Source organism: Necator americanus, chromosome II (genome assembly GCF_031761385.1).
Source record: "Necator americanus strain Aroian chromosome II, whole genome shotgun sequence".
NCBI lineage: Eukaryota > Metazoa > Nematoda > Chromadorea > Rhabditida > Ancylostomatidae > Necator > Necator americanus.
Genome location: NC_087372.1, coordinates 24,464,407 through 24,476,896, shown reverse-complemented (window position 1 = coordinate 24,476,896; position 12,490 = coordinate 24,464,407). Strand labels below are relative to the sequence as shown.

Sequence of the window (12,490 nt, the reverse complement as noted above, 5' to 3'; positions counted from 1 at the left end):
TTGTTTTTGCGAAATGTTCTAGTCAATCCTCCACAACGGTTTACCGCCTCATAGTGGCGTGGAGGTGAAAATAGGGGTCGAAATTCGAAGCAAAACGGAGGGTTTTTTTTTCGGGGGGGTTTCCAAGGAGAGGGTTGACTCCGCTGACTTGTCGGAGCCTAGTAGAGTAACCACTGCTATTCACCGTCTGGATGTGGGTGGTTCTGTCTATAGGTTGGGCGACGACCTGTGGTGAAGCTAGCTCGCCGTGGTGGCTGCTTAGTTTGGAAAGTTCTTTGCCACCAGTATTCGCCTGTACCCTGACTGGGCCCGCGTTCAGACGTCGGACGGTTGGCGACGGTGGAGGCGATAATTCGGTTGTCGGACGTTTGATTCTGGACCAGGCGACACACGCACGACTCGCCATGGAGACTGTCTCAGACTGTGTACTACAGCGAGACGTTTCCGACGCCGACCTGATGCTTTCGGAGCTGCAGAGCGTATATTTCGGATTGCTCTGCAGGAGACCAAGTGCGAAGGAGCGACGTACGACAGATGTGACGGTACCTCGTTTCGTGGAAGAGGTTCCGTCGCGAAATGTAGGCGGTGTTGGTTTGTTGTGCCTTGTGTCTTGTGATTTCACGGATCCTGTCTCGTCTGGCATTTTGCTCACCCTCTGCGCCAAAATCCATCGTATTACTGCTATTCCACATGGCTGATGAATCGATTGGACGCGTTTTACGAGGAGCTGGAGGAGTAGTCCACACGGAAGTCTTTTACAATTCGTTGTCGGAGACTTACGCAAAACTAGGAGGCCACAGAAGAGGAATACAGGATTGGAAGATTTGGACTAGGGGACCGGATGAAAATGGCAATCGTCTCGCCGTGCTGTGGCCGCCGCTCGCCTCTTTTGGGAACTCCTTTCATGAAAAAGATCATCGTCGGTGGACATGGGAATCGCCCATGGCGCGACTCGTGCGGAGATCGACCACATACTCACCAACCGGAGGTGGTGTCTACTGACGTTCGTAGTACCATCCTTTTGTAGTGGTTCTGATCACCGTCTCCTTCGTGCGAAAATACGACTTAGCCACACGATGGAAAAGAACATCTGCTTGGCAACGAAGGAGAAAGAAGTCGTCTACGACGATTGCGTACTCGAGGACTCCCTGTCCCAGGTGACTGGTACATCGAGGAGGACCCAACGTGGACTACGAGATGCTGCTCGAGGATTACGAGCCTGTGCTGAACGTGCCTCGAAGTCGCGCACGACAAACTTGGATCGAATTTCGAAGACCACCAAGGAATTGTTGGAAAGAAGAAGGACTTTGAGGCTTGATCCGATGCATCGCACATTGAGCGGTTAGTAGCAAACACTAGCTGCAGAAAAGCGTTGCAGGAGGATTTTTTGAAGTACAGGCAGAAGAAGATTCTGGAAGCAGCACAAAGAAGAACGAGTCTAAAGAAGTGCTGCACGGATCTCCGCGAATATAATGTTCTGCTAGCAACCTTGCTGAGCGAAGACGGGTGCGCCGTCGTGGTGGAATCTTCGGTTCTCTGTTTTCGTTTCACCCTTGTAGCCCTCTCCCCCTGGCGGCTCCCCCGGATTCCCCTCGAGTGCGGTCGCTTAGGCATGAAACCTGGCGCCCCGGTTTTTTTTCGCGATTTTTCGGGCTGGTGGCCTCGCTTTGTATCTTGCGCGCTGATCCTATCTCGAAGAAGGATCCCGCCGTGGAGACCTCGCGAACCGTTCTTTCCTAGAAGGTGACCGAGGACCTTCGGACTCCGTCCGATATGCTTGCTGGCGTGTTTAGTTTACCAGTCTCCTCCGTTCTGGGACGCTGGATGAGCCCAGCCTAACAGCTGGATTCCGCCAGGGTTCGCTGCTTGGACCACATCCGACCGTGTCGGGTCTGGGTTTGCCGGGTACCGCCTGCCCTTGTTCCCTTCGTCGACTTGGAAAGCCTTTGACGCGTAGAAACGAATGCATCTGTCGCGCTGGTCGATAGGTGTGGACGCGTCGTATGTGAGGACATTGCCATTGTACGACGATGCACGACTAGGATAGCTTTTCCCCGCCCTCTCCTACCCATTGGAAAGGGGTCGACAGGCGATACTATATCGCCGAGCTGTTCACGCTGCATTGCATGGATAATGAAATCCTATCTGGGAGAAGGGGCTCGTGTTGTGGGTTTTTTCGAACCTTCGTTTCGCGGCGACTCGTTCTTTTTCGGCAGTACCATGAGCAGAACGATGCTCACGATTGACGAAGCAGGGAGAGAATAGGACTACAATAAACAGAAGAAGACACGTTCATGAGAACGCGCACTGCGGGACGGGGAGTACACTTGAAGGCTCCCAATCGTGGAAACTCCGTCATACGTTCCTCGGACGTTCTATGACATGGAAACGACTTGAAGGAAGAACTGAATAGAAGAATGAGAGCGCTGGGCGCATTCGGCCGTAGGAGCTACGGACCACTGACGGACCTGTCTTCGTGCCCTCTGTTCGCTCGACGTCCTCCGCGCTCTGTTCGCAGCGGAGACGTGGGCAGACACCGCGGCCCGTCTGGAAGCTACTTACTACCCACAGAGCCCTTGAGAGTGTTCCGAGTTTCCGCGCACCCTTGCCGGTTTCGTGCTCCGACTTAGAGGAATGTCCTCTTCCGACCCAGCGGATATGTTCAGCAAACATGTGGGCCGGTCCTCTGAGAATCGACGATGTAAAAACGCTAGAGGGGACCCACGGGCCCCAAACCCCCCCCCGGGGGAGCCCCCACAAAAAGGAGGGATTTTCCTGGAACCCCCAGAGACGAAAACCCCCAAACCCCCCCCAACCCCAAAAAAAATTATAAAAAAAAGAAAAAAAAAAAAAAAAAAATCTAGTCAATGAGAAACATCTGTCTAATGCGGTTTTCAAAAGGTTTTTGCGTAGTTGCATTTAGAAAATCTTACAGCGATCCGAGATTGGCTAACTTCGTTCACAGTGATGAAGGAAACTCGACGAGTTACAGCTTACAAAGTCATTTTGTTTACAGTAGAAAGTGTAGAAAACTCTAAATGAGGTAGTGGATGTATTGTAAGATTTCGAACTAAGAAAAACTTGTGCTGAAAATACCAAATACCAATACCAATGTGCAGAGAACTGTGACAGGAGGAGGTAGTGTTTAACATGTTCTTGTTAATCTTCCACCAAATACAATCCCCTTCTTAGAATTTGCATTGGATCATCATGCATCACGTGGTCGACTGTGAGGGGGATCTCCCCAAACAGCGAAAAACCTGACGACTTTCATCAAGTAGAATTTGGTCATTTGGTGGCTGATGCAAATGGTGTGTAACAGCAACGCTCTAGTCCATTGCGAATTGAGGTTATTCCTCTACCCTTTTTTCCAAGTACTCATCCTAACGACGAGGTAAAGCTCTGCTCACAATAACTTCGTGTTTCTTTCTCAAGAAGTTGTTAGAATCCCGAAGAAAAAAATGACAGAAAACACATATGGTAGTCGCAAAACGTTATCCGTGTGAGCCGGATGGAGTAAGGTGTAACTTCTCACATTTATCAGATAAACGGGAGTTCTTTAAGCTTTGCAATCCTGAGGATCTTTAAAGAAAAAGGTCAAGCAGCACCACAGGGTCTTAAACAGCAGCCCGGACAACTGCTACTGTGTTGAAAGAACGTGTGGAAAAGTACGTGTTGTTGACTCACATACATTTACTAGAGCTGAGAAAGTTCTCTTTACCTTGACGTCATTACACACCCGCATGGTAACTAGTAAAAGAGAAATCCATCTTGAAAATTGGAAAAGTCGCAGGTATTGAGTTGCAGAGCAACAGATAATTCCATAAAGATAACATTGCAAGATGAAGATTTATGCTTCCTTCAGAGTAATAGTCTGCTGATAACCAAACGATCTCCTATAGGAGAAATAACTGCTTTTTATCAAATTTGGAAGCTGCAGTCTCCAAAGCTTCTGCATACTGCTCAATGCTACGTTTCTCCAGATCTGGTGGACGAAGCTCCCCAGCCTTTATCCAATCCCCTAATTCAGTGTACATTCGTTTGCGTTCCTGTAAACAAAATAAATTGCAGGGCAATCATGAAACGTTTCAAATTGCAAGAACAACTTCAAGACACTTTCTAACCTCGATATTCTTCGGATCCTCATACCATCGGGACATCCAGAAGCCTGCCAAACGAATGTCCTTGAAAATAAGAGGTCCCGTTGGGATCTGAAAAGGGTAGAACTCTATGGAAGATGGATTTTTTAAAGCAGATAGCGAATGAGAACGATGAGATGTAGCAGGAAGAGAACCTGTAATGGTTGTTTGCTCATTCCTCCATAGGTGACCATGCAACCCCGAAATCCAAGAGTGCTAGATAACAATAAAGCAGATTTCCCTCCTACACAATTGAGCGCCAAACGTACGTCCTTGATCTTACCTCTGAATAATCACACTTTTCTTTTGTAACGGTTTCTAAGCAATTACAACTTACCGATACTCTTTAATTAGTCCTTCTTCGGTGATAATTTCATCAGCGCCCAGCGACTTCAATTCGCTAACTAGTGGTGTCATGTCTTCTCTTTTACGAACCACATTTATGGAACGAAAACCGCGCAAACGGCAGATCTAGGCCTACGTTTATTTCCTATTTTATAAATAATCAAACGGTGTGTTGGCCACACAATGTTAACCTGGATTACTGCCTTTCCTACAGCTGAATTGGCTCCATTTTGAATGACAGTATCTCCAGGCTTCAAATCAACGAAGTCCTTAAGCATCCGGTAAGCTGTCGGAGGATTCACCTGAGATTTATCTGGTTCAGTTTTCCCTACAAAATTACACCTTTCGTTGTCGTTGTCTTTCGGAACTAGAATCTCATCAAAGTTTTCGTACTGATGACAGCATAAAAGGCACACAAGTTGTAAATTTATATGTCAAAACGACATGAAGTTCGGTGTAGTGACGTAAGGGTAAGCGGCTCGGCTCGATGCGCCGCAGTGGAGCGTAGCGGTGTGGATTGAGCGCCGACACTAGCTACATAGCACCACTCATCGTTGCAGTCCGAGTGAAGCCAACGGTGGTTCCATCGCGATTCCAACGGCTGGCTCTACTGCGTCGCTTCAATCGCAGCTGCTTACGCAACTGCATCGCGCTTCATATCGTTTCGACCCGAGTATAATTTAACAAGAAAAGTTGAATCTTACACACTAGCCTGAAGGGTGGCGCTAGCTTCTAGGGGCAAAGTGTTGTCTATGGGAAACAATTCGGCTTCTTTGTGATGACCATCGCTTCTCCAAATACCTAACCCCGACCGCGAGGGTAAAACGTGGTCCCCAACTTGGAGACTTTTCACACCGTCGCCAACCTATAATTCCTTTAGATAATATAAATTAAACACTCTTTTGGCTGAAAAAAAAACAAGATTTGATTCAGATTGATTTGAAGGCATTGAAGAAGATCTTCATTGACTCCAAGATCAATGTCAAAAATGGCGTCAGCAACTTGTAAAATCCTATTCTTTTTTCTACACCGACCGAAGTACAATCGGAAAAGATAACACTTTCCTTCTCCTTGAATATCGTAGTTTAATGAGTTGAAGTGTATGATGACCTCTGAGTTGGAACTCAAAACGGTTCGAAACGCTGAATGACTGATTGCTACCAAGAGATTAAGAATATTAAAAATGCTGTTGTTGAAAAAAGAAAGAGGCTGTCCTGCGTCCACGAAATGCACAAGTTGTTGCTCGTATTGACAAAGAAATGACAAGGACGAGAACGATCCATAAGAAATGTGTTCAAAGGGCTGGCAGTATGTGGTGGTCGAGAACTGTTAATTTAAACGTACTCATCCATTAAAGTACATTTCGATTAACTATACATAGTCAGGGTCAAACGTGTGTTGAGAATTTCTCAACAGGGGGTCGTAAGAGGGGTGTTGGATCAGGGGGGGGGGGGGGGTCGTAAGAGGGGGTCGGAAAATTAAGAAAAAATGAAAGGAGCCAAAATCGAAAAATGAAAGGAGCAAAGAGAAAAGGAAGACGGGGTTGTCATTTTCAAACAAACACATATTAAGGTGTACAAAATGAAGTGTAATTTAGGTATGCGACATTCAGCAGAAAAACAGGAGCGAAAACTGCTTCTTTTCAGACGTAGTGCTGAAACTTGAAGGATGATCAGCAGTGAATGGCATGTTTTTATCGCATATCAGAAGATATTCACAACTGAAACGTATTCTAAGGCTTTTTTCAGGTCCCGATATCCGCGACTAAAAAATGGAAGAGTTGTCTCAAAGAAGAAAAAACGTCAATGACGCATTTTCAATACTTGAGTTCTGTTTGATATAAAAATAAATGATATAGAATAAATAAATTTTTTTTAATATTCGAATAAACGATTGAAGAAGACTCGCGGTTGCAGTTGAGGAAGACTATTGTAGCATAAAAAGTTAGGATAAAAAGAGGGTACGCAAACGAAAAAATGATTTTAAAAAATTTATTCTTCATAATTCTGGTAATGAAACTACTGCGCTTTTTGAGTCAATCTTGAAGATGGACGACTTAGCATTTTTTGCTGCTCTAACTGATGCTTGATGACGTCGGAGTCGCTTCGGTGGCACAAACCAAAACAATTGAAATCTTGAATAAATGTGATGCATAATAAATAAAGTGATAATGTTGTGATGTGATAAAATAGGAAACCAATTATTTTAAATGCAATTAACTACCTGAAAGTTTTTGTTCTTTCAAAAAATCGACTTGTTGTCAAACCCATCAAGTCTAAGCACTACAAAATTACAGTTCTACAGAACAAAATTACAGTCTACACTACAAAATTGTGTGTTACTAATTTATATGAAAGAAATGAAACTAACCAGAGGTGACTTCGTATTGAGTACTAAGAGACCATAGGAGGCAATCTTCATAGCTTGCACATTGCTTCGGCACTCTTCCGTTACAGCCAGTTCAATATATTGAAGATCCGCAGTTGTATTGGAACGCAGCGTCGAAAATTCGCTTAGGAACGGATGACAAACGAGATCTTCAGAAGCTAACAGAAGTGTAAGAGCACTAGGTAAAAGTAGAAGCATAGCTGCAATGAAAAGCAAGTACGCTGGCTCAAGTTGGTAAGTGTAGTGCAGACTTATTTATGCGCGATTACAAAGACTTCGATAAGGACATCTGTTAATTGGCCATTACACGCTCTGTTGAAATAGGGCCGATGCTGTGATACAACATCGGATAGCTCAACGAGATGCCGCGCCCTTTTTATTGTGATGGTCAGGGATCAATCCCTGCAAAGGTGCTATTTTTGCATTTGGCGTAAAAGAATTTAAAGAGCACATTTCTCATCCTACGGTGACGAACTTCTTATTTTCAGTCGAAAAAGCAATTCTGATGCTGCTACTGAGCGAAAAAAAAGACATCTACAGGCGCAATTAGGGTTAAAATTAGTACAAAGTAGGCTCCACGAGTTTCTGAATATCTACGCTCAAAGTGAATTTTACGCAATAAATCTGGCTGCGATCTGAAGAGAGAGATTTCTTCTATATTTCTACGAAGTTTGGTGCCTCTAGCTTTCCTAGTCTTTTTGAAACCTAGTTGAGAAAAATCCCAATTTTTGCCTCAAATTTTCGAGTTTTTCTCAACTAGCTTTTGAGAGAATCAGAGCACCTACAGAGGCCAAAATTTGCAGTCAAAGGTTTTCCTTGATGCTCTATCCAAATATAGAGTCGAATTTTTCAACGGCGCTACCGTATCCTCGCAACGGGAAAAAGAGCAAAATCTCAGATTTTCGGCAACGCGTCAAAATGTGTGTGACTTCAAACAAATTTCCATAACTCTGTTCATGGTTTCTAAAAACGAATTCGGTTTGAAGTATATTGTAGAGGAAGATTTTTGCTATCATAATTTGTTTTTACTTTTTTACAGGTAGCTTTCGTCTCTAAAAAAGCTAGTTGAGAAAAAGTTGAGAAAAATGCCAAATTTCTCAACTTTTTCTCAACTAGGTTTCAAAAAAACCAGAGAGTCACTGCAAAAGATTTTTTAAACATTTTGTAGCGCAAATCTTTCTCTACACAACGCAGTCAGCTTTATCTTCTCATGCCTTTTCGTTAGTGAGTTATTCATGTTTATTTCAAGGTAACAAAATCCGACCTGTCCAGCAGTAATTTCCAATCAAGACCTGGTTTTAATCACTAAAATAAATAACCTCTATATAACACTTGCATGTGGCAAAAAGTCCTCTAAATACAATTTCAAAAAATTGCCGGTGAAATGTTCTCCTCAGTGATTTTTTCGGTTCTGCAAAAATCTAGGTTCCGGCGGGAATCGAACTCTCATCTCTTCATTTCCATTGTCGATGAGTAAAATTTGTTTGTTAATAGCTGGAAATAGCGTGAAAATTGTTTTAAAAGGTGTTCTTCTTCTTTTCCAGCTGTTTTTTCCTTTTGCAAAAATAATGGTTCTGGCGGGGATCGAACTTTTGTTTATTGTTTAAAACTTTTATTTTTCTTGATCTTCTTCCATCTGGCACACGTCACGCGGCACCTTGAACATATAATTAACATGAACATATAATTTCTAGTTATTATTTATTCCATTAATATCGCTGCATTACAATGTGTATTTTGTTTTACTTGTAGCATTACTATTTTTTAAAATAATTTATTATTTGTTTATTACATCGTATTATTTAAATTTATTTATTAGGCGTTTATTTGTTTTTTTATTATATCCAAATTTTGATTGCTGTATGGGCAGCTATACTGGTAGGAACGAGAAGAGGGGTCGTTTTTGGGAGGATCTGCGGGGGGGGAGAGTCGTTTTTAGGAGGGATTTTTCCCAACTATACTCTTGACCCTGTACATAATCAATGCCATCACTAAAGATTCTCCAATTATCAAATTCTAATTATCGTGTCAATTTTACACTTCTAGCAAGCAGCATGAAAAAAACTCTTCATATACTGTAGCCTTAAGCTGCCCGCAGAGTTCAGAGCCGCCATACCGCGCGCCTCTGAACTCTGCGGGCAGCCTTACATTTGAACTCGCGTTGCGGACGATTCCCGCTGTTTATCGAATGACCAAATGATTTCTGGTTTCGATTCCTAAGATGAATTTACTTCTCTGCATTGTTTTATTGAAAATTGTTAGTTTTCATGCTTATCAAGAACTTTTCATGTTTTCGTAGAACAGCTTCACAAGGTTTTGTTTGGCTTTCTAGTACTAACGTCCCCATTATTAGGCTGCTGCTTAGACAGCGTACATAAATACTGCACCAGTTTCGATACTCGATATTTCGAACTCTGCTTCGCGACATCAATAGATAGATTTGAGCCCCTTCAACTCTTTTACTTTAAACCTCAACTGAAAGCAGTGTCATGATTGATTAAAGGAAATGGGCATTCATTGTGAGGCAAGACTGACTTTACTTCACATTTCACAGTTTATTTTGCGAACACTCAAAACAAATATCATCACAAAGAACTCAATGTTGTAACTTGTCACTGAGAAATCAAGAGTATATCATTTTCGAAAATTAAAAAGCAGTATGGATAGTTACGCCCAAATATTTCTATAGTTTTAGGAAGCACGCCTGTCGCTCCTACACTTGTTGTTTGTGAAACTCTGCACATGAACTTTCCAAAAAATACAGCGTACACAGATAGTAACTTAGAAAGTAGGGAATTCTTATTAGAAAGTAGTCTTGATTGTGTTTAAAAAAGAACTGGATCTGCGTCGCTGCCGGTTATTTTCAGTGAAATAAATTCAAAGGGATGAGTCACAAAATGCCATAGTTTCTTTTCTCTTGAAGAGAAGGAGAAGCCTATCATCTCGTCTGCCTGCTGCACCTTTTTAAGGTTGTCTCTAACTATTGCGAAAAGAGAGCTTTTCTAAAACTCTATTGTGCAAGATCTCAACTGCAATGGTGAGTAAACTATCGCGATGGGGTTTTATCCGCGAAGAAAATCATGTGCTACTTATAAGGACGACCATGTAAAAAAATCGCCCAATAGACCCTATGATACTTAGGCACTTTATGTACCTGTTCCATGTGACGACAGAAAATAAAAAGGTTTTTTTCGTTAACACGAATATAGCTACAAACACTCCCTTTTCTGTGCAACTGACGGCTCAGACGGTGAAGAGTTAAGATATATCAGTATCCACTCTGCAAAAGCTCCACTACCAAAAAAGACGCTCCGAAAAACAAGCTACAAGGAGGAGGAAGCTGAAGTATTTCACACTTTGAAAAGATTCTACAGAGAAGATCATACCTTCTATAAGGCTTGTGACTTTAACACTAGGACTGGCATCAAAGAATGCCTCAAGGACTTTATGTCTCGTACACCTTCACAGATTTAAGGGAAAAGATTACTGTCCTCAAAGAGATCTCCGGGAACTCTCAAAATGATACATCGGTATCGGTTTGCGCGCTGCACAACTATGAACTTAAGACTGACTCCGCGAAAGGAGTGATGGAACACAAACAGATCCGCAGCAGACACGTCTATTCCAATCTTCATTATCTAAGAGAAAATGCTAGACATGTAGTAGTTGACATACATTAATTCGCCGACAACATACTCTCATATCTATAACCAATAAGGTCATACGCGACCTAAAGGTTCTTCAACCGGTACCGTAAACGCCTTTATATTACAAGCTTGCAAGATTCCAAACAGCTTCTTTTAGTCACTAAAAATCAGAAACATTGCATTGTTCTATAAAAGATCTGCATGTAATCAGCGACCATTGTCTGACCTGCTTATTCATGTTCAAACATAACGGGGAAATTTTGAACGTAGGTATCCAGATATAGTGGAGAAGACCAAGAACACTTGGTTTCACATGCTTCTGCTTCTTCAACACCTCCCTCTTCCCTGTTTGATGTACGTTCCATGTCCCATCGAAAGTTTGGTGGTAGGGGTATGCTAGATTTAAGAAAATGAAGGAAAGAATCCAAATATATGTTCTAATATGTGTTCACGATAGAAGACTAAGGATTTTACCCCTTCCCCCAATGAATGTAGAATTAGGATGACTGGGCATGTGATCCACTCTAATCGGAATCGTTATACATGCTAGAGCTGTAAGCGAATGGATTCTACACAATTTATCGATGGTACGTCTCCTGAAGTCTTTCAACGTAAAATGATACTCTTTATTCTCCTCTAGCGTAGTCGTATATTATTGAGCAATACGAGGACGAACGGAAGCTTTACAACTAGAGTAGATCTAAGACCAACGGAAAGATGTGGTGCAGATGACGTGAAGATGCAGAATTTGCTACAATTGTCAAGTCACAGGTCACAACTCGTAACAACAAAGCAGCATAACTATCCTTTTAAAAATACATGATAGTAATGACGCTGCTATACGTACAGGGATTTTACATATAGGAGAAAGGTCAACAGACTGCGCGATTTTATACCTTAGAATTAGATGTCCCCAAGTCTGTAGATGCTCCCGCTTCTCTCCTACAAAAGCTGAGACTTAAATGTAACAGGTAAAGGATAAAGAAAAAAGTGCACATCGTTGATGAATTGCAATGGGGATGCACGTACACGTTCGACTTGAACTCAGCATCGTTTCAGGTCTGTGAACGCGTGTCTAGCCTACACGATGACTGGCGGAGCAAAGCGATGGGTCAGGTTAGTGTTTCTATTCTCCCAGGCAAGTCTAGTACCAGATTGTCGACCCCAAAGGAACTAAAGGCTTGGCCAGCACTTCTCTTTTTTCCGAACTATCAAGCTCCTAGAGTCCTTGTTTGCAAAATTTGGCGAAGATCGCTCTAAGTACTATACATTTGTTGCAGTCATAGCAGAACCTCTTAGCGACTGCGCTACAACCGCCCGACCAACTTTCATGACAGAAAAAGAGCAATTATAAAAACATCCTGTTTTCTAGAACATACCTTCTCAACGCGTCCATATCCCTCATTCCCAGCGACTGCAGGAAGCTGCGGTTTTATGGGATACACACCTTGCAGCGTATTTATGTCTGCAGGATTTATAGGAGCTGCAATCCACTTCACATGTACATGCCCAGCTGGAGGAGTGTCATTCAAGTCAATTCTTTGGAGTTTCAACACCTGTAATGTACAGGCTTCATAGCAGATTCGAACTGCTTAACATCAAAAGAAATTACCTTCGCAGGATCACCATATTCAGCATATACTAACTGTTTTGCGGAAAGCTGACGAGCACAAATTACACTACAACGTCGCGTCAACATCTGATTCAGATACCAGCAACTAAATTGTCGTCCTAATTGTGGCAACATAAAAGACACCCACTTTGCTGCAGACACTTTGAGATCATCACCCTTCTCCATAAAACCAACAAAATATAGTAACCAACGATTTATAATGCACTCCCATATGTATCAATGAAGTATTTTTAACATTTTACTGTAACATTATCTCACTGGAAGAACAATACCTTTGTTCATTACACAAACAAGAATAAATTTACATGAACAGACAATCGTCAATTTGGAAGTGATAC

The 12,490-nt window shown here is 42.5% G+C and overlaps 3 protein-coding genes across 4 annotated transcripts; 2 read left to right on the top strand and 1 right to left on the bottom strand.

The window, feature by feature from the left end:
• Positions 1–191: 191 nt before the first annotated feature.
• On the top strand, positions 192–698 carry RB195_019316 (uncharacterized protein; the record flags this gene model as incomplete). Its single annotated transcript, XM_064187116.1, has 1 exon — positions 192–698. The coding sequence occupies one exon, from the start codon at positions 192–194 to the stop codon at positions 696–698; it is 507 nt and encodes a 168-aa protein (XP_064042997.1).
• A 231-nt stretch (positions 699–929) lies between these two features.
• Positions 930–1,346, top strand: RB195_019315 (uncharacterized protein; the record flags this gene model as incomplete). The annotated part of the gene is made up of 1 exon (XM_064187115.1): positions 930–1,346. The coding sequence occupies one exon, from the start codon at positions 930–932 to the stop codon at positions 1,344–1,346; it is 417 nt and encodes a 138-aa protein (XP_064042996.1).
• Positions 1,347–1,794: 448 nt separating this feature from the next.
• RB195_019314 (uncharacterized protein) lies at positions 1,795–12,363 on the bottom strand (the record flags this gene model as incomplete). Of its 2 annotated transcripts, XM_064187114.1 has the most annotated exons (12): positions 1,795–2,064; positions 2,563–2,686; positions 3,961–4,049; positions 4,125–4,211; positions 4,295–4,424; positions 4,477–4,610; positions 4,676–4,786; positions 5,197–5,349; positions 11,899–12,075; positions 12,132–12,218; positions 12,280–12,283; positions 12,344–12,363. In XM_064187114.1, the coding sequence occupies 12 exons, from the start codon at positions 12,361–12,363 to the stop codon at positions 1,795–1,797; spliced, it is 1,386 nt and encodes a 461-aa protein (XP_064042995.1). The 2 variants fall into 2 exon arrangements, with proteins under 2 accessions (XP_064042995.1, XP_013300479.2); XM_013445025.2 differs by lacking the exons at positions 1,795–2,064; positions 2,563–2,686; positions 12,344–12,363 and having other exon boundaries at positions 3,897–4,049; positions 12,132–12,198; positions 12,280–12,317.
• Positions 12,364–12,490: the final 127 nt, after the last annotated feature.